Genomic DNA, 22,542 nt, shown 5'->3' with positions numbered 1-22,542 from the left:
ATTGCCAAGGAGGACAGAGTCTCTAATTTGATGGGAGAAGTTTACTGATGGTATAAACAAGACAAAGCTCCCCTACGGGGATGCCCAGTCCTCTGATGCAGAATCAAATCGAATTGTACAGGATGAGGGTTCTGGCTTTCCTTTCATCGTATTCTCAAGTCATCTTTGCCTCCAGAAAATGCAAACGACAATAACAGGTGTCGGGTGTCAAGTAGAAGCTAAGAATGCTATGGACTAATCCACACTGAAGCTGAATTCCCGGGATGGTCTGGGAGGGAGGAGGAAGGTGAGCTGGAAGAGGGAGAAACAAAAAGCCAGCGAAACCGAGACAGACTGTGCCTGTGACAAGAACCCTTCCTCCAGGTACCCACAATGCTCAGTTCAGACCTTATTAGAGACTGAAGGAGACAGCTGATAGCGACCAAGGATGAGGAAGGAGCCAGCACATCTTAATTTGGGGAAATCAGGGCTAACAAGGGCAAACATGTGTGAGCTTGTACTTCAAAGCCTAGAATTTGGGTTCGAAGCAAAATTTAATCCAACCTCTGAGGACTGATGATCTACTGGGTAACATCTATAGTCCAACAAGTGATGGCAGTCCTACTAGATCTTATAGGAACAGGGAACAAAGATTGCAGCCCCCCTTATAGAAGATGTGCTGAGCCCCCACAGAAGTACAAGAGATCTGTCCTGTGTCTTAGGCCTTAAGCAGAAATATTTGGAGCCAACTGGACACTTCCCTAACACTAACCCAGTGTTTAATGCTAAAAGAAACATGGTAAATTGAGTGAGTTTTTAGATCCAAGCTGCTCGATTATAAGAAAAGCAGGATTGGGAATGAGGCGACTTGAACTCTAACCTCTCAGCTGCCTCTTCGCTCTTCCTTGCCTCTTAACACTTGTCCCCTCTGAGTATGTTTGATTTTAGCCTTACACACACACACACACACCACTACCATTTACAGTTCCAGAGGCCAAGGCCATGTTGAACCCACCACCCTTTCCATCCAATAATCAATCATTCCTTGAAGTTATTTTACTCTCCTAGTTGAATGGAAACAGAGCAGTCCTGAAAAGAAACAATGGTTATAATGTGACGAAAGTGAAATTCTATTATACTAAAAATATAAAGCCATGACTCCTTCTCCGTTCCCACGGATGGACTGGAAAACCACTGTGACTGAGGAAATGGCGAGCACTATTTCAGCTAAACGGCCTCCTTGTCGTCAGCACTCATCTCTGTGAGAAAACCATGTCACCTCCTACCCTTCGGGATTCGGCCATCCAGTTGAGTGGCAGTAGCTGATGTGATTATAAGAACCTTGAGTGATCTTTTAGATGAGCACTCTCAAGAGAATGTGGTTTAAAAAGAAATGAAAGCAACCAATCAGCCAGAGAAGTCAGCCCAGCCTACCGGCAGTGTAAATATAGAAGTGGGTGATATTCCAAGGATCGCCTTCACATTTCCACTACAGCAGAGAAAACTCTTTCAGTCAGATGTTCCCTGCTGCTTTACTTTATTACTGTCTATGGAATGTCCATGGTGTCTAGAAATAAGAAAAAGATGGATAAGCTGTCTGACAACCTTAGAACTCTCTCTCTCTCTCATGCATGAACACACCAAAAATAAATTAAAAAAATAATTAAAGTTGTGATGTCTAATACTGACAAAGCTGTGGATAATTTTAAAAAACTGATGCCTACAAAAGGGAAAAAAAGGGCGCTGGAGAGATGGCTCAGCAGTTAAGAGCCCTTGATGCTTTTGAAGTTTGCTTTCCAGCACCCAAATGGCTGTGGGGTGCAGGATAGGGGTTCACATTCACATATAACTCAGATCCAGAGGATCTAGCACCCTCTTCTGGCCTCTGTGGGCACAGGCACTCATGTGGGGCACACATGGACAGCCACACAGTCATACACATGAAGTAGAATTTTAAAATACCAAGAAAACTCAGAACCCCTTTAGAATGCTGTTTAGAAGCTCACAGTTGGTGCCTTAAATTTTCCCCAGTGGTGACAAAATAAATCCAGGGAAATTTTCTTAATTAAAGAGCTTGTTAGAAAACTATGACTGTATTTCTAGGGATGCTTATTTTAAACAACTTGAGTATTCAACAATGTGGAACGGAGTAAAAGACTGGTCAGACCTGACTTTGATAGAGGCTAATCAAACCACTCATAAGGCAATCATGAGTGCCCTGTAGAAAGAAATCCATAAAAACTCATAACAATATCCTGCGGGACATGCTGGTAGCTGCTTAGAAATATGTAAGGCTGAGTAAAAAGAGCCTTTGGATACGGGACAGCAAGAAATGAATTCCCGCAGAGAAAGGGTGTGAGTCCAGTCCCTTAGCCTCATCTTCTGTTAAAGGTTCTTTTTAGCAACATGAACAAGAGAGAGAGAGAGAGTCCAACGTTTAGTCCCTTGGGGTTCATATATTGAGGAAAACATCACACAGTCACCTAAGCAATATTTTTCTTCCCCACTTCCAATCTCAGCATGAGTTTTTCCCAGATCCAGGGCTTTAACCATGTTTTGTTTTAATGTCTCTGGCTACCATGGTTATTCTTTGAAAGTCAAACAGAGTTTACATTGTTCCTGCAGCATCCTCTCTGCATTACGCCATGAGTTATGACACTAGAGCATCCTGCCGCCGGGTCTTTGAAGGCAGACTCGGTAGCTCTTTTCCATTTGTGTAGCCACGATGATGGTCCTCGTTCAGGGTGAATTCTGCTTCCCAAGTTCTTGCCTTTTGTTATGTCCAAATGTCTTATCAAAACTTTCCCATAATGTCCTTCATTATTGGAAGTCAATAATTTTGTCATCTTACCAAAGAAAGGGCAAGAGTTACAGGTATATGGCTTTCTGCAGGAAGCAGAATTTCTCCCTGCTGGTCATGACTTTAGCGGTTACACTGCGGAACAGGAGTGAAATGTTTCCCGCTAGGAGAAAGACACCGCAAGCTCTGCAGGCCTGGGTTATCTGCTAGCCACACACACATATCCTTCTGTAGGTTATGTTTTCCTCAGGTTTCTATGCCGTCTGGAAAGCCACTTGTAGATGGGATATATGAATCAAATGATGAAGAGAATATAAATCAATCTCTTTCCTCTCCCCCCGCCTCCACCCAGTCTCTTGGGTCAGGCTAGTACAAATCATGACTGTTTTCTATAAGTCTAGACAGAGTGCTAAGATAAAAATAAAACTTGCCTCATAGAAGTTTGTAATAATTGAGTTAATGAGTGGAAGATTGTGGCTATTAAAAAATACTACTTTATGGCCAATGAGAAGGTTCAACAGGTAAGGGTGAATCCCACCAAGTCTGATGGCCTAGGTTTGATACCTGGAACTCACATAATATAAGGAGAGATCCAATTCCCTAAAGCTGTCCTCTGACTTTTCTACACATATGCTGTAGCGTGTGCATGCATGCATTTGCACATGCATATACACATACAATGAGATCAATCAAATGTAGAAGTATTTATTATTAATGTTATTAATGTACGTGAATCTGAAAAGAAACACAAAAATGACCACAGGTTACTTGGGAAACAGTCTTCAAAATCAATTAAATTTGTGGTGCACCCCAAACTGCTCTTAAGATAAACACCATCTTTAAGAAGTCAGCTAAGAAGCAACTTTACCTTTCTCCGTGGAAAGAAGAAAGCTGCCTGGAAGTCAATCATGTAGTGAAGGACACTGGGAAATGTTTCATAGACGAACATTTATGTTCTGATGGATAGAAGTATGAGCCTCATGAAAACATCATAAGGGGGTACAGCATCTTTTGTTTCTGGGCACTTCACAGGGCTTGGATTCTTTTGTCCTTGTTTCATTTTTGTTTCCCGTTTTGGAAAACAATCACTAGTTCAGAAGGATGCTATGTACCAGCATCCCGCTAAAAGAGGGCCATTTTCTAGCCTAACAGCTGTTACTTTTCTTGTGAAAGCTAACCTTTCAGTACAGCCGTGAGGAGTAAGTCTGGTTGTTTTAATGACCTTCACAGCACCATTGTAAAATAATTTTTAAAAGCCTTTTTTATTCTTGCCTTTTTATCAAATGTGTATTAGCAGATTAGGTAGGTGTTTAAGGATATGTATTTTCAAAATAAACATCTCTAAACGCTACTTTAAGTTTAATAAGAAAAATCTAATGATTTAGACTTTGTTTAACTGAGCTGCTAGGTCTTCAAAGTTCTCCACCAAGAGAGTTTATCATTGCCAAGTGACCCTTAATCTTTCAACAAGCACTAATTGGATGGTACCCAGAACCACATTAGCTATTAGCCCCATTGATAACTCACTTCAGCTTTCTTAATGATGAAAAGACTACACAAAGAAAAATAACCCAGTTAAATACTTTGTTCTCAAGTATGTAAAAATTTGGACCGCACGGGGACTAATTATTCTAATAGTTCCTTAACTGTTTTTCTGGCACATTCTAGGAAGACCAACTCCTCTCATTATCTCTGCAGTGTGCTAGGTTGGCTTGTGTTGCTTAGTAATGTATGCCTTCTCTTTTGAGGGTGAGCCTGGATCACCTGGAGAAGCAGGGCAGAGTGGACTCCCAGGACCAAAGGTTGGTACAGATAAAGCCAAGCACAGTCACCTGCTGCATGGTTTCTAAACAGTGTTAAGCTGTCACAGTCTGTTATTTTTCTGGTTGTAGTTGGGGAGACCTTTTTGTCATGAGTATAATATGCGGTCTTAGAACTTTATAACTAATGACTAAATTATGCTTATGATTGTCAGTAGCATTAGACACGCAGGAACAAAATAGGATGTGACTGTCTAAAATCTTTCTTGTGGGGCGGGGGAGATGGCTAAACAGTTAAGAGTACCTATTGCTCTTTCAGAGGACTAGAGTTCAATTCTTGGCACCCAATAATAGCTCACGACCTTCCATAAGAAACTCCAGTCCTGGAAGATGCATGCTCTCCTCTGGCCCCCAAGGAAACCAGGCACACATGGTACACAGATACACGCACATGCAAGGAAAACACCCATAATATAATTTAGAAAACTATTTCTTGTGGGATAATTAAATAGCACAAGAAAGCCCTCAAAATGACTACTGACATTTTACCTTTTAGTAAGTTGCGAAAACAAAGGTCATGGTCATACTTCCTCAAATGTACATGTTAGCAAGCCCCACTACAGATAACTTTCAGACAGCCAAGACAGCTTTTTCTCAAGGTTTGGCTACCTTCAGCTTCTATACAACATGGCCAGTTAGTCAGACAAAGAACAGGATAAAGACGTGGTGTGTTTAGAATTTAAAAATGGATATAGTATGAATTACTAAATAGGGAAAAAATGTAATGAGGATATTTTTTGGATTGCCTATTTTCTTGATTTCTTGAAGAACAAATGAATCCATTAAATCAAAAGAGATTGGTGACAGTTTAGTTTAAACCAAGAAGGCAGACAAATCCCAAATCCTTTGATTAGTGAACACCCCTTGAAGTACAAAACTGATGTCTAATCCCATCAACTGTGCTGGTGTGAGTCTGTACCCACAAATGTCTGTCAACTGATTTTACATGGCGCGCTGCTGTTTAGGTGCTACAGACAGACCTAAACTCGTGGACCTGCCCCCCCTCTTTTTTCTTGTCCTAAAGAAGAAGGAAAGCATTCCTCCTGGTAATCCAGGCCTCTTCTGCCTTCTTATCTGTCTTACACTTTACTAAAAAGCTCAGTGGTGGGAGTTAGTTCTCAGCAAGCATTCACAGTTCTCTTCCTGTGTCGCCTGGCAATGCGGCCACCAGGACGGATGTTGAGTGAGGGGTGAGGCCTCCAGAAATGTAGAAAGCCAAGGGGTCAGGTTGATTCCAGAAAATGGAAAGAACTTTGTCTCAAGACTGCTTTCTAAATTGCATTCTCCTACTCTGGTTTTCTTCTTTCCCACAATAACCTCCTTAAAACATTTTAAGCTGTCTGGTCTCCTAGCAACTTTTTTCAATCTCCCCATCAGGAAATATCATCATAAGGTGTATGGACTTTAGAGCATCCCCTATCCGTCCCTGCCCTTTCCTAGAAAGGGGGAACAAATGCAATTCTTTTCAGAGAATAGTTTCCTATTTTAAGCCTTGTGTTTTCTGGCAGGAACCTGACTCACAAAGGCTGCTCCACTCTGGTATCTTGTTCTGCAACCGTTAGTTGCTACCAGTTACAGAACTGATGATCTTGTCAAGGGGTCTAAGTTCTGCACTGAGGGTTTATGATCTATGATCATGTCCAAGGAGTACAGAACTGTATCAGGGGAAGACCCTGAAATAACCATGCTTCAGGACGTGCTTTCATAGACAGCTTTATGGAAGGACATGCTAACACCCACCTTATTGACTTTAAGTATAGACAGATAACGAGTTGCCACACTGTGTCCCCCTTAATGTCCAGGGCCATTCCTGGGTGAACATTTCCACTGCACATATCAGTATCCTTATAGAAGTAATGACTTAAGATTGAAGTTGGTATTGGTATCTGTACTCAATTCTCCCGGATACTTATGCAACTTGTTTTCATATAGAAACTAAAGCCAAAGACAATGCCCTTTATTCTTCACCTGGTGCGATCTGTGCGTGTTCAGGGTCTTCTTTGCTGGCTGTTGCTTTATTAGCTCTTCACTGATATCTCTGTTTTGTGCTCAGGGGGAACCTGGAAAAGAAGGAGAAAAGGTAAGGGTGGTCCTGCTTTGTTTATTACTCCCCTCTTCTGAGCTACGCTCAAACTGAACTAGATGCCTGAGAGGCTGGATGGTGGGTGGACGGACAAATGGATGGACAGATAGTTGTAAGCGGAGATGGGGAAGAGGTAATAAGTGTCCATTTGCCTGTCTTTCAGACTGTCAAATAGTGGAAAGAGAAAATATGATTCTATCTTCTGTATCAATTTTGAGTTTGGGGTTGAAAGGAAGAAGGGAAGGACAAACACTGCATGCCAGGCTGTATAGTGGCTTTCAGAAACCACTAGCCCTGTAAAAACCCATTCTGCCAGGTGATTGTGGCACACACCTTTAATCCCAGAACTATGGGAAGCAGAGGCAGGCAGATCTCAGTGAGTTCGAGGCCAGTCTGGTCTACAGAGCAAGTTCTAGGACAGCCTCTGAGCTACACAGAGAAACCCTGTCTCGAAACACTGGGAAAAAAAGAAAAGGAAAGAAAACCATTCTGTATACTTGCCAATGCCATTCTGATGTCTTCCTAAACATCCACAGCCGTCTCTGCTGCTGCTCCTGCTGCTGGGGACTCTGGGTCAAAGGTCAAAGGGATACAGATGTTTACCTGCGGGAGTTGTCTAAAAGAGACCCCATAAAGAATCGCCATCAAAACCAGAAAAGGGAGTGAGCAGAGAGTCGGGGTTGCCTATTAACCGCTGTTAGCTGCCTCCAGTATTCCTTGCAGGCCCGTCTCCACAGCATTCAGGTCCCCGCTGTGAACAGCACCATTTATATCCCAGGTCCCCTCTGCGGCTAACTGCCCTGGTGTTTGGCCATGTCTCTGAGTGGAGCGCTACCTAGATACTAGGACACATCCTGGCAGTCCCCTCCCAAACAGTATAACCCTGCTTGCAAATTAAGCTCATCAAAAGATCAGGAAAACAGTCCTCAGTTTACCCGTATTTTTTCAGACTTGTAAAGCAGAAAGAAGGCAATATTAAGTTGGAAGAGCAAAATAGGGGTTTAAAGGCTCTCCGTGAAGGGACAGTCAGGGTCTCTACTTCACAGCTACTCTGAACCCTCTGAGCCAGGTTTCCCAACAAGGAGACTGGTATGTTAAAGGGGTTTCCAAGCCAATTTCTAAAAAGCATAGGAGTAAGCTGTCTATCAACAGTGCCTTGAAGTATGTACTGTGACACAGTATGCTTTGGGGTAGCAAATCAGTTCATGGTAACTGACTTGAAATTAATTAGTCATTAAATAACTGTTTCATGTAGAAATTGGGGAGGGAGAGGGAGCTCTGCCAGTGATCACCCTTCGTGGGTTCATCAGATGGGGTGCTACCCGGCTGGCCCGCTGTGAACAGGCGCCTGGGAGGGTTAAGTTCATGTTTATTTGAAATGGAAAACGGAACTTTCGAGGGAAAAGTGACTATCTCTCTTCTACTTTCTCCATCTTGAGAAACCACAACTAATGGTTTTTCTCTTAAGCTTTGTGGAAGTGTTGAAATGATAGAAAAATGATCTCCTCTGAAGCTAGAATGACGAGCAGCCCAACATAGGAACGCCCCAAACACGGAGGCCCCGGGACCTCCAATAGCAAGGACTGTTTTTCAGAGTGTGCTGGCATGGTTTGAAATGCTGTATGAGGTATAGAACTTGGTTCTTATAGCTGTGTAGTGTGCCCTTATCCTCACACGAGAAACTCAGCGGAGAGAGCATTGCATTTGCCTGCTGAGTGCCAGGGCTGGACTCTGTTCTACTGAATCTGAAATCCACGACGTTTCCTCTCTTACATGCTATAAGGCCTAAAGGAAAGCATTCGGAGTTTAGCAGGGCAAAGCTCAGAGATAAAACCTTTCCCCTTTGTCCTGCCTGGTGGGCAGGAAGGAGATGTCACTAGAGGAGCAGGAACGTAACCAAAGATGCACAGATTTCCCTAACTCGGTTTACTATAATTTAGGAGGGAGTATATCTAATAAAAATATCAAAGTTCCTTTTTCTGAATGCTGTCTGTGGAGCCCCGAGTAGATAAATACGCAGTCCATTGGCTTTGCAGACCATGGAGTTCACTTGGAAGCCCTGGGGCCTTGGTTGGTTTGAAGACAAGTAGAATTTATACAGCTAGGTGGAGAAAAGAGGCAGGCTTGTACGACATGAAGAAGGGCACAGAGGTAGCAAACAGATGTGCCATGACATCCCGAGGCAAGTGTCAGGAAAGCCCTGCTATGGGGCCCTTCAGGCAGAGGGGGAAATGAGACTGCAGGAGGGAAGCTGGGTGTCCACATCAACCATGAGAAGGCTCACAGGGAAGTCAGGGCTTTGTATTGATACCGTGGTGTTTAAAGTGCTCAGCCATGTTCATTGTAAGAAAAGTAATTGCATTGGCTGGTCAAGTAGATGTTTTTTGGTTTTTGTTTTTGTTTTTTTTTTTTTTTTTGGCTCTGTGAACATTTACACTGGTTTGTAACAAGAGTGTGTCTAAAGGAGATTTGCTCTTCATTTCACGTCACCAGCATATCTAAGTGTATCCCTTTGTCCTCTTCTCAGGGAGATGCTGGAGAAAATGGCCCCAAAGGTGATGCAGGAGAAAAGGTACGGTCTTGTGAAATGCGGGAGGGTATGCGCTTGAGCAAGGACGTTACTGAATGTGTAGGAAGCTGGGAACTTTGGAAGACAGGGTCAGAGAAATCTCCCAAGCCAGAAAACAGTTCAATATTTGTCTCACAAAAATCGATTGTTCCACATCCTATCCACAAATTTAAATATTCTGAGAGTAAAATGGTTTGACAAATTTTCTTATTTCTAGAAAATAAGGAACTTTTCAATGATTGGTTTCTCAAGCAATAAGCACACCTACCCACAAGGCAATGTGTCTTCACAGAGGCCTAGAATGGGACTCCCTCAAGTGACTTGGTCCGTCCTAGTTTTAGAAGGAAGTGTATTGGTGGGCGAGGGTAAGGTTTAAAAGTTTAGTGTTGCGTTAATAGCACTTGATTGCGGTGCTTATGTAGGGAACTCTGGGAACCACAGCCCTTGCATTCCGTCTTCCCCCTCCTTGGCCTTTGGAACATTGATCAGCATTTAGAGTGCATGCGTCCTGGTCTATCTCTGTGTCCTCTCTTGTCTCACCAGTCTGTCATTATGGTGTTTGCTTAAGTTTGCATTTTGACAGCCCTGACTCTATGACACAGTGACATCAAAATGATATTCTCCTGCATCTATGCAATGTGTTCAGATTTGGGAAGAAATCCCATTTTAGAAGCTGAAGATAGAATCAAAGCAGGTGGATGTTAGTGCAAACCAAGCAAGGGACCTGATGAATGGGAAGATAAGTCGCTCAGGCTGACAGTTGAGGGCAAGATTGATCCATTTTGAAAATTATGACTGTACAGATGGATAATGGGTAGTCATAAAAACATGCTCATAAAATATATATATAAACTTATCTTTCTCAGTCTCATAAATATTAATACAAATAGGACATAAAGGGTAAAAACAAATTAATGTCACTAAGTAGCAATTGTTTGTATTTGGGAAACAGTTTAAATTTAGGGTAGTGTCTCAGTTTCTCATAGACCAGGGTGTGTTGGCCTAAACACTATTGACAACGTGAACCAGATAACTCTTCACCTTGGTGTAGATGATAGAAACTTCATCTACACCATGGAGCTGGTCAGCAAGTTTATGTTCTGTGAACTACCCTGACCATCCCTATTTCAGAACCTCTGCTGAAGCTGCATCTTTTTTGTCTCCAAATACCAAGCTGTAGTCAAACACGACATGGAAGTATCTAGTCAAATAAGTCCATGGATGCTCTTGATTGGTCTCGGATCAGGGTTTGAACCCCTGGGTATGTAAACCTGGATGATGGTTTATTTAACGAATATCTTTTTCTCTAAAAGCAGAGATAAGTGAGCTTGTTCTATAAATTAATATTTTCAGCTTGGTGGACCACATAGTCTCCAGCACAATTCATGGTTCTGTTATTGTAGCAGAATTCAGCCACAGAAACACACACACACACACACACACACACACACAAAGTAATAATGAGTAGGGCCATGTTCAAAAAAAATTTTATTTCTGGGCAAGGTGATTTTGATATTATGTCATCCGCATATATTTTGTAATATTGTTGTTGTTTTGATTATTTTTTTAACCTTTTAATAATATAAAAGCCATGCTTGACCCAATCTTGCAAATATCCAGCAAGATTTGATAGCAGGGGCTGGAGAGATGGCTCAGCGGTTAAGAGTATTGCCTGCTCTTCCAGAGGTCCTGAGTTCAAATCCCAGCAACCACATGGTGGCTCACAACCATCTGTAATGAGGTCTGGTGCCCTCTTCTGGCCTGCAGACATACACGCAGACAGAACATTGTGTACTAAATAAATAAACAAATAAATAAATAAATATTAAAAAAAGATTTGATAGCAGTAGCCAACTTTGCTTAAAACAAAGGAAATACTGTACACAGAAGGCAGCTTCTTCAAACAACAACAAAAACATATAAAATGTGAACTGTACCTATGTGAATTTAAATAGAGCATTTTATGCCTTAGAGGCTGTATTTTTTATTTTTAACTTTGTTTTTGGAATATAGGCCAGCAATTGTTTCTTCACTTACGTGGGTTTTGGAATTTACTTTTGCAACAGTAAAACAATGTTTTTTCCTTGAAAGGACCCAAGCGTCTCCCAGGAAGGTTATTTCGGCCTCATACACAATGCGAATTGGTTGCCATACTGACTCACACACCATAAACTCTCAATAAATGCTAACTTTTCCTACCATGTGGAAATTGAAATCAACGACATGGTTGTTTTTCTTTTCTTTTTTATCAAAAAGTTTTATTGCTCAGCTGAAATTAAGTACAAGAAATGCCTCAGCGAAAGCGGAAATCGATTCTATAAACCTTCAATAGGCCTAAACAGGGGGCTGTAAATAGCAATCTGTAGCGTGTATAATATGTAATCTGACCCATGGCATTCACCCCAAGAATGTAGTGATTGGAATATAATTTTTGATGTGTTTTTTAAACATTTCCTGCTCCTGTCATATAATTTGTTTCCAGCATGTTGGAAACACTCTTCTTGTGGCCTTTTGTCGTCAGTATGTGAAATTCATTCATCACTTTCCAACTTTGAGGGGTAAAATAAAAAAATTAAACTTCTTTTCTGCTATTGATGTAGTAAATTACGTCATTGGCCGAGTCACTTTAATGGACTTTTTTTTCCCCTTTTGATCCAACTCAGCACCTTCGGATGGTAAAGCAATTTTTACAGTCTGTGGCTTTCCATGCTGGTCGTCTGGAAATGCTGGGAACTATAAAACCACTGACTGGGCCAGGGCTTCTCTGTGGCCAGCAAAACCGTATACTCGGTTTAAGAATAACCTGCCAAAGGCTGATTTCAATCACATGGAAAGTTCCTATGGAAGCTTTGTATTCTAGTCTTTGGGGTGTTAATTCCACCAACAAATGTTCAAATAGATTTCTTAGCCACTGCAAGTGGGTGTCTATACAGCTCACTGAATGGGGGAACCATAGTGCTGTACCCATGTGGTGGTGTTATCGGCTGAGCCAAGAGCTCCATCTTCACGCTGTCCCTTACCTCCCTGTGTTCCCATGACCTCATTCCTATGCATGCCCTGCCTTCTCATTCGCCATCTTGAACTCAAGCATCTGGCCTTTCACCAGGCATGTCGTAGTTACGCTTACCAACCATGCTGTCTTAAAGACCACACCTGGAGGACTGTGTCAGAGGACACTCCAGGGCAGTCAGCGCCTGGTCCTCTCCAATGCTGCCCCAAGCCATTCTTTGTTTAGAAGCCTGCTTTCTGCCCTCCCCTTCCCAGCTCCACATCTTCCTTTTCTGGCTTTGTTCAGTCTTCAATCTTTTGAAGTTTGGATTTACAAGTCATTTCCTAGGGACGCTCTTTAGTCTCCTAACTGTTCTTTACTGTAATTTCTTTATTAACTGGACACAGCGCTCACTAGCAAAGGAACAAACATGCATAAACCCATGGGATACTGCCTAGTTTCATTCCTAGTTAGGGTAATAAGATCTCCTGACCACCCCCCCCCAAATCTCCTTACAAAAGTGAGGAAGAAGGGGTTTATTTGCCTCATAATTTGAAGTTATAGTCCACCACTGTGAGGAGATCAAGTCATGAGGCAACTGGTCACATTCCATGTGCAGTCAAGATCAGAAAGCATTGAATTAGTATGTGCACGCTTGGACTAGTCCAAGGCCTAGCTTATGAAACAAGGCCACACCCAGGGTGGGTCTTGCTACCTCAACCCAATTAAGAAAACCCAACCTAATCTAAACAACTCCTCGTTGAAGCTCCTCCCCCAGGCCATTCTATATTGTCAGGTTGACAAAACTAACAATCACAGCCTCGCCCCTTGTCAATCTGACACCAAGCACATTGTTTTTAAGCTTTTATCTTCTATCCTTTGTCCCTGAAGTGAACCCAACAGCTGGATGATGCCAATCGATTCTAGTCCCAGCACTAATCCAGTTTCTTAGAAAATTGTTCCAAGATAATAAATACTGTTTGAAAAACCTTTGTTTCTTATCTTGAACAACTTCATATTTTTACTGAATGGCAGGACATTTCTATAGCCTGCAATTGTTCCTTCTGTCTTTATTAACATCTTATTTAATTACTTGCTGAGTACTGCATTTGAAAACAATCGCTTCCAAAACCAGTGTTTGACCAAAAGTGAAAACCAGGAAAGTCACCATGTCATGGCACATGCCTTTAATCCCAGCCCTTGACAGAGGGAGAGGCAGATGGATCTCTCTGAGTTCGAGACCAGCCTGATCTCCATCGTGAGACCCCTGTCTCGAGAAAAACCAAACGAAGCAATAAAACAGCAAAGCCAAGTTCATTTATCTCACAGAACTTCTCCATCTGTGGCTTACTCCACTGACTGATGAAGACAGGCATCTACATAAGCCCTCGCTGGAAGGCTGTGTCCCACTTTAACCCTATAGTCTCTGACACTTTGGGGATAGTGTTATAAACGTCCCCTGCTTGATTTCAACTACTTGGAACACTGTCTCTCCCAGAAGTTGCCTTGCTCTTAAAAACTGTAGAAATTCCCGGGGATTTCACAGTTCTGAATCTTTAAAAAGTGAATAAATGTATGAGGTGTCCATCAAATGAAGCCTCTCATATTCCCACAAATAGACCATGGTGGACCTTTCCCTCCCATCCACTTGCTCCGAGGACAAAACCGAGTCTTTAGTCACATATAGTAGGTGAGCCAAACACTCTTGTATAAACTACAAGCAGTTAACTAAGAACTTGGAGGTAATACAAGAACTACCTCTAATTTACCTGTCTTCTCTAGCCTTTGGGGCCCTTTGTCAAAATGATATCAGCCAATAATCCTTTTCTTAGTCTAATAAAAAGAACAGTTGAGGAAGCGCATACTTTGCTCCGCTTGTAGCTGCTTCGGTTTCCTCATCCTCTAAGTGGAAGCAGCAATGTCTTCCCTGCATGGGAGTTTAAGGCATAAATAAGACAGATGGAGCTTTGCAAAGTCAAGTTGCTTTTATGAATATAAAGGTCATGTTATCCACAGTATTGCAAACCGGTTCGTTAATGTTGATGGCTCCCAGACTCAGTTTAGCAGAAATAGAAACAAGTATTATTTTCTTCACCGTGTTTATTTCACCCCTCGTTTGGAACTCATTTGAATGTTAATGGTTGCGACAAGCAGACTCATTCATACAATATTTAGAGCTCGCTTCTTTGTTTAGCCACGTTTTAATTTTTCCTTGGGTAATAGCAATTACAGATGTCAAAGAAACTCACATGTGCACTCCTTTCCTCAACAAACTAAATTTACTATTTCCTCCTCTTCCTAAGCCCTTGGTTCCCCTTTCCTGAAGGCCTCTTTTCATTTTGATCCTTGACTGCTGACCCAACTGAAAACATTGTTTTTCAGACGGTCATTCACTCGTTCACCATGTGTATGTAAAGCATCTGCTGTGGTCAGGATGTGGCGTCTGCTCCCATGCAGCTGTCTGTCGGCTAACAGGACAGACAGATATACAAGCAACGCCCATGACAACCACAACACAAGCTGTGCCAGACACAAATGAAGTATGTAGCTACACAGTAGGGTGTATTCACGGCGGGCCCCACGGGGAGAACTGGTGAACGGTTCCATGAGAACAGAATCGTGTAAAGCAAGACCTGAGGTACCATCGTGGGAGGATGTGAGTGGAAATGAGGATAGGAGTCAGGTACTGGTCAGTGCACAGGGACCTGAGGCCTCTGTCTGTGTGTCTGTCTCTAAAAGAGATTGATGAGCAGCTTCTGGATTCTGGGAACAGAACCCCGGAGATGCCTGAGTGTTTGTACACAAGACGGAGCTTAGGGACTCTCAACTCTAGCCTCCCTCCTTCAATTTTCTTGACCGTCACAAATGACTAAGTCCCCTCCTTTTCTTAGTCTTTCCTGCATGTCCCTAGGTGGGAGAGGACTGGAATGAGGCTGAGAATCTAGGCTTTTTGCTGCCTTATTTACAAACAAGTAACAGTCCCACCTCTTCTCCGTGCTCCGGTCTGCATTGGTCCCATCCTTAGGATGGTATGTTTCTAGGAGTGGAGTCATCCTCCATGAAATCTGGACAGACCCAGTCTTTTAAAAAGCCAAGTTCCCCCTAATGGCCACCTCTTCCCCACCTCTATGTCAAAACTAACATCCTGTGACTGGCAGATAAAAATGTTTTGGAACCTATCAACTTAGCAGACCAGTGCCTTCTACCAGCCCCAGAGCTAAGACTGTCGTCAGGTAGCTCCCAAAGTCTTGGGAAAAGCTTTCTCCATCTTGCTGTAACCACCTCTCTGATGTACCCACCAGTCCATCTTAAATTTATCTTGATGGATGACTTTCTTTGCTCTATAAAACTGTAAGACTTCATGAATCTGTTTCCATGTTGAAACATGAAATTGGGGCTACCCAAATCTGTTCTCCTGGACCACGGTCACTCAAAGGAAAAACAATCTCTTAATCTCTTTAAAAAGTTAAAAGTCAGATTCTCTCTCGAGACTTTCTTAGTCCCTCCGTGGATTCCCATTGCCCAGAAGTCATTCATCATCCGGTGACCCAGTTACGGTACAATGAGGGTAAGGCAGGAAAAGGCATGCTCCTGCTTCGTGGTGGCGACACACTGATCTGCAGCATGGTTTCTGCACCTCAACATCATTAACCTTTTGGCTTCATCTGTTGACCCTTGACCTTCCAAAGACCAAGAAGGGCAGGAACTCCCTGTAAATTGCCCGTGACATTAATAAATCCCAGAAGCTAAGAAAACTGCAAGTTTCAAATCCCTAAATTAAAATTCATTGTCTCAGAATGTATTTTTTAGCATCTTATTAAGGAAATAGCTTCATGTTTGTATATTTTTTAGTTACTTCAAGAAATATAATCTTTTCGTGGTTTGTATTCAAAGTAAACCCATGATTTTAGGCAAGGCATAGTTTCTCTTACATGATGTTATCATATAATGCCTGGACTTATTGATGGACAAAGAACTGGGGGGCACACTTAGGCCCCTTGGTCATACATAGAGTCCCTCTGAGCATCCATATGAGTAACGGCTGCCTAAGTGTTTGCATTGTTGTCACGGTACTTATGGCATAATCTCTCCCGGGTTTCATTTTAGGGTGATCCAGGATCATCAGCTGCAGGAATTAAGGTAACTATAGCCTTGTGCATGTTTGTGCCCTGGAAATCATGGTTGTGACTTTATATGAGCCTCCTTGTTTTTTTAGTTTAGCAGCAATGACGGTTGTAGCTCTGGTCCAGTTCTCTGACAACAGCTTCCAAACACAACAGGGAAATCCCAGGCAGTCTTAGTAGGAGGGCTTACTATCTCTTCCATGTGTCCTTGGTTTCCAAGAAATAATATCTTTATATGTGAGTTCTCTAGACATACTAACAGCAGTTTCCTTATGTGTAGCATGGTGGAGAATAAGAAAATGGTGCACACAAAATGTATGTAATCAAGTAGGCAGTTGGATTGTTACTGTAAAACTGCCAGAGGCGTAGTGGTTTTCTAGAATTCTTCCTAGAATTCTTCCAAGAATGCCCTTTTCATCTTTGGTTTTCTTTGGCCAGGGAGAACCTGGAGAATCTGGTCGTCCAGGACAAAAGGTAATATCTCTCTGTCCTAGCTATGCCCTTTGGATCTCTCCATGATCGGTATTTCACATCATTGTCATCTAACATGGAGACATTTGTCGCACCATGGTCCACTTTTAATGCTTTGCACAGTGTGACTGCTTGTTTTCCTTGTTAGAAGGCCTTGATTCTGCGCACAGCAGTGTGAAAGCAGACGCTGTGTATGTACTCTATATGTACTCAGCTGTTCGAAACTAACAAATCTCAGCTGAACTGGAATGCCAGTTCGCTGCCTTGCATGCTTAAATGTATTCTGTATTTTCTGCATTTCATGAGAAGAAAATAAGTATATACTAAACAATCTCAATGGAGAATGATGGACAGTTTTTTTTTTAAATATACCTCTACTTCCATTCATTTGCCAATGCTTTCCTGCTAACGTGTGTCATGAATGTTGCCTTACAGAAACTAAATTTGTTTAAAGAACTAAATTTTAATTAGCGATGCTACACATACCACTTTCCCTAACTGAGCTGCGGGTACATTAAATTTATCATCTGTGCTTCTTCACTGAGCGCTTCTGCTCATTTTTCCTCTGAGTCTGAGGCAGGCGACAAATGTTAGCAGTGTCTCAACTGAACACCAGGGTCTCAATGTCCAGTACAGCCAAACCTTACATAACAGACAAACTGTAGTTAACAAGAAACTGTGAACTCCATAGGACAAATTCCTTAAAACCATGGCCTCTCCTTTGTCCAGGGGTAGCTGATGTTGTAGACAGAATATGAATTAGGACATAACACGTAGCTCATTAGCAGAGAGGAAAAGATAATCAACCCTAGTGCGGTAGTTTAGAACCTAAAGTTGAGAATTTACTGTATGGTCCGTGTTCTTGACACCATTGAGAGAGCTTGTGTTTAAGCACTTGGAATGGAAGTAACTTCTGAGAAGGTTTGCATGTTGTTTAGACATTTCTCTGATGGAATGACTATTTTTCTCTTGAGACTGAGAATCTCAGAATTGAATCATCAGCTCTGCTGCAGGTGAGACGAGAGCCTAGCATAGCTCTTCCAGCTCCTCCTTTTCTGATCTGTCCCTTGGTCTTCAGGCTCCGAGTTTAACTCAAGAATCCATAGAACATATTTTAGATAAATAGGTTGCAGTAATTGCCTTCTTCCTCTACTTCCCAGTTAATCTAGAGCAACAGCACTCCCAGCCTTTTGTCGGTAGCATGTGTATACATATGTCAGTCATACATATGTCAGTCATACATACAACCAGTCATAGATTACTCTTCAACGTGTTCCAGTGAAATAGTTCAAATGCCTTTTGGAAAGAAACCTCGGAGGTCACAGTGTTCTTTCTGTGGCTCCTCTCAGTAGTAACAACTTCCCACAAACGTGTCCAGTTTTTCCCCTCGTGCTGATTTTTTTTCTTTGAGAAAATCAAACTTGCCAGCATGTGTGATTTTTTTTTCTCTTATAGGATGAGCACTGACAAGGTATCTGAACCTTCTAATTGTTCCTCTTCCCAGGCTTCATCACGGGTATCATTGCAGACAGCCCTCTCTTGCCTTTTAAGAAGAAATGTACATTTACTAAAAACAAAAGATCCATGGTCTATTTTGAAAAAGCAACTGATCTTAGATGATGTGATTTTTGGGTCCCTTAGTCTAAAAAAATTAAAGATTTTTCTTAAATTGCCCTCCAAATTTGTGATTTGCTCAAAGAAATGTCAGTAGGACCAGGCTTGGTAGAATGTGCCTCTAACCCAAAACTCAAAGCTGCAGCTGAAAGACCTGGCATTCAATACCCACCTGCCTTACTTCACAAGAGTCAAAGGAAAGGAGGGGCTGGTGAGCACACACGTGAATAAATAAATAGACAGTCTTTTTTTTTTTCAAAAGCAAAGGAGGGATTCACCTGCAAAGTGTCTCTAAAATACAAGCCAAAACAAATCCCAGTAAACTTGTGTAGGCACTGTTTCCACAGTACAGGAACCAATTTGACCTTCCGTTGCTTAGCATAAGATTTCATTATCATGATTATTTATAAAAATAACTTAGATTCATTATGGACAATTATAGCCTGGAGGCAGAAACACTGGATTTTCTTTACATTTTATCAAAAGTAGACGTAAATGACATCAAAAGAAGCTTTTGTCTGGGTGAATGCATGGCCCAGAACAAACAGCATCCTTATTATTAATATTTACTTCAGATTCTACACTCTGACATTATCCCACCTTCCTACGATTGTTTGTCTTCCTTCGTCTAACATCAGATTGATAATTTCCCCAACGTTGGAAACAGCATTTCCATGTTTCTGCTTAGTCAACATTGACAAACTGACCCAGGTTTCCAGTCAGTGCTGGAAGTCATCTGGTATTTTTGGGACCATTGCGGAGCTGTGAGTGGTGTTCAATGACACACTAGTTCCTGAATTTAGGGGTGTTCCCAGAAAAGTACAAAGTGCAACATGGCTCGAGTCAAGTGGTGGGCCTTCCCCCTGAGATCGTGTCCAGTGTTCATCTGGAGTGATACAGAAGTGGAGGACTCAGTTCATCATGCCTTCTCTGTGGCTTCAGCAGTAGGATCACATGGAGGCTTGTAGAGACACTATAGACTTGGAAAGTGTGAATCGTGTTTCACTGCATAGTCCTTGCCTCCCTAACCTTTCCCCAGCTCTTAAAGTATACATTCTAGCATTGTCATTTGATTCCCCATCAGAAGGGACCCTTGCCAATGAGCTCTGTATATACCCAGGACACTCTAACAGAGTCCCAGGAGTAAGGTATTCTCAGACCAGAGAATAGGGCGTTAAAAAGGAAAAATAATAAAATCAGATATATAATGTAACTGTACAGTTGAAACTCTTGAACAAGGACCCTCTGAATAAAATAGCAAGCTGACTCTTACTTATGACTTATATCTAACACATTAACTGTGCTCCCAAGGCTCCTGAGCCATGGCATAGACAAGGATGGCCAAGTTAACTAAATTTTTCTCTTAGTTGGAAGCCAAGCTTTCTACAACATAAAGATAAAGAATTCTGCAGAAAGAAATGTCTTACTAAAATTGTGAAGAGGTGTTCCATAGGAGAGCACTAATAATATTATCATCTCTCATTGTGTTAGCTAAGAGCAGAAAGTCAATACAAATTTGGAAAGGTAAAAGTCACAAACCATTCAACATTATAAAATATGAATATTTGAGATATTTAACTAAATCATACATTTATGACCAACCACATGTAGACATACACATATACACACATGATGGAGAGAAAGGCCAAATACTCAACATTTAACATTTCATTATCTTATATGTTATCCTGTAATGTCTTTTTCATATTTTCTCATTAGAAAACATTGTATGTGTTAATCATGCATACATGTGCATATCAATTATTTCTTTAAAGTATCTATGTGGTCCTTTTATGTTGGTAGAGAATTGAGTGGTAAGAATTCTTAATGGAGAATTATATTATAACCTATTTATTTCCACACATGCTTCAGATGCAATATCATCATAAGAGTTGGGAGAGACTTTCTAAAAAAAAAAATCCTAAGTGTTATTGGTTGGCTATTATTATGTAATTGTGTTTTCAAAAACTTTATACTATTTTTAAGCAAAAGGTAAAATTCAGTAAAATATGGATTAAATCCTTTTCTTTTAGGCCCTCTTAATGTTACTGATTAGAGGGTAAAAGAGAAAACAAAGGAAAGGCAATGTAAGGTGTTGTAATCCTGTGAAGTTTAATATACCTTGGCACCTGGTCTTGGGGTGGAATAACATCAAGTTAGCATTCCTTTCTTCTCTAATTCGATTTCATTGTAGTCATATTTATAATGTATACTTCTGCACAGAATGCCTTTTCTTTTGCATCCCTGAAGTACCTTTAACAAGCAGCAAGGGAGCCATTGCCTCCCCCACTTTGTCTAATCACTCAGCCTGATAAAATGTCTAAAGGCTTAATGTTATAACACCAGAAGAAATTCTAGCCCTTGGTAATCAGAAAGGGCAGGTAGTGGAGATGGAAGATCCACTTATTGTTAGCAGGTGTTCCTTGAGGTAAGGCTTATTCAAGGGCCAGCAGAATGCTCAGCAGTTAAAGCGCTTTGCTTCACAAGACTTACAACCTGCACTTGATCCCCAGAAGTCACACAGACATGGAAGGAGAGACCCACACTCACAAAGGTGTCCTCCGACCTTCACACAGGAGCTGTGGTAGACATGCACACATGCTCAGGGGTGATAAAATAATTAAAAATTAAAGATGATGGAAGCATTTAGGCTACAAAACATGCCTCCCCTCCCACCCTCCTCGTACCGCTCCCTCTGTGGAAATAGTTGCCGTCTCCGTCACTGACCATCACAACACCCTATGATTGTATTAGCTTCTGTGTCGCTTCCACCGAGAACAGGCAACACTTCATGGCAAATATATTTGCTCCTGATTCCTTTATTCTTTTGTAGTAGACTTGAAGAGAATTTCTCAGCAATGCAATCTCTTGTGCTTAAAATAACATAGACAATTCTGTGAAAATGAGAGGGTTTAGCCTGTCTCCAGCGTGCCTACCCAAGGCATACTTAATCTCTGACCTGTGTTCAGGAACAGCCATGTGGTACCATTAGCCCAACACTGCCAAGCAAGGTCACCCTAACCCAGCAATTGTTAGGAACACAGGCTGGACCGAAGCATATTCTTAACCATTTACTTATCTTCTCAGCCTTCAGGAATGAAAAGGAAATCTTACTATACTTTTAAGTGAGCAACATGCTTGACATGTATGCTTTCCTGGGGCCATCTGTTCATGCAAGTCTCTTGATTATCTAAGCAGGGAGAGCCCTGGGAGAAGACACGTTATTGAAGCAAGCAGCTCCAGCAAATCCTTGGCCAAAGGAGTCATAAATGCAGTCTTTCCTCCTGTATGACTCTCTCATGCCATCTGATAGAGATGCCAGTAGGCAGAGAATGACAGGAAAAGGCCAGTGTCTTAAGAAATCTGCCAAGTGGTCAGACAGTTCCGGAGCGGAGAGTTGACCGAGTTGAGTGGTCTCAGCAGACTCATTTCCCCTCCACGGTCTGTTGTATATATTTCTCTCTGCAGAAACTGTTCAGCTGGGACATTTGCCGTGTTTTTCTCTGATCCTGTGACTGAGTGCATGTTGCTCTGTAATGCATTGTGATTTTCCTATGTAGGGTGAGCCAGGGCTGCCTGGACTGCCTGGACTCCCGGGGATCAAGGTAAATACTCCACTGACCAACTTCATGGAACTATGAGTATCCCACATTGGAGGAAAATGGGGGAAAAGAGTGAATACTGGTCATTAGCTATTCTGAATTTATCTCAATTGATTATTTCATTTGTTAAATTCAAATTGCACACAGGTGTTTAAAGTTGGTCCTTGCCATCCAGGTTGTATAGTTCGCTGCTCTCTTTATCATGCCCCTTAGATAAAAGTAAATGGCATTTCAATTAGAATCATGCCAAGTTTTTAAAGTCTAGAAAGAATGTCTCTTTACTTTTAACTTTTGACTTCATTTCTAAGGTCCTATCAAACTTTGACCAGAATTCATCTTAGCATGTCTGTAAATCACACACTTGGGCAACCATGTATGCGGTTCACCATTATTATAGCCCCTCTGAGATCCCATGCTGCCCCTTCCTGTCAGTCACCCCGCTGAAAAACTGAAACCACACTGCTAAAATGTTCTGACCTACCACACGCACT

At 41.8% G+C, this 22,542-nt stretch overlaps 1 protein-coding gene across 1 annotated transcript in view; it reads left to right on the top strand.

Annotated features, from left to right (window-relative positions):
- Window positions 1–22,542, top strand: part of Col25a1 (collagen type XXV alpha 1 chain) — a 398,267-nt gene that overhangs the window by 311,073 nt on the left and 64,652 nt on the right. The window contains exons 13-18 of the mRNA XM_087897573.1: window positions 4,528–4,581; window positions 6,653–6,679; window positions 9,210–9,254; window positions 16,348–16,380; window positions 16,803–16,838; window positions 22,010–22,054. Coding sequence (XP_087753699.1) covers window positions 4,528–4,581; window positions 6,653–6,679; window positions 9,210–9,254; window positions 16,348–16,380; window positions 16,803–16,838; window positions 22,010–22,054 — 240 coding nt within the window. The remainder of the gene's footprint in view (window positions 1–4,527; window positions 4,582–6,652; window positions 6,680–9,209; window positions 9,255–16,347; window positions 16,381–16,802; window positions 16,839–22,009; window positions 22,055–22,542) is intronic.

This window comes from Myodes glareolus, chromosome 17 (assembly GCF_982192425.1).
Source record: "Myodes glareolus chromosome 17, mMyoGla1.1, whole genome shotgun sequence".
Classification (NCBI taxonomy): domain Eukaryota; kingdom Metazoa; phylum Chordata; class Mammalia; order Rodentia; family Cricetidae; genus Myodes; species Myodes glareolus.
Note: the sequence above shows the minus strand (reverse complement) of the source record. Positions and strands in the feature narration are given on the sequence as shown.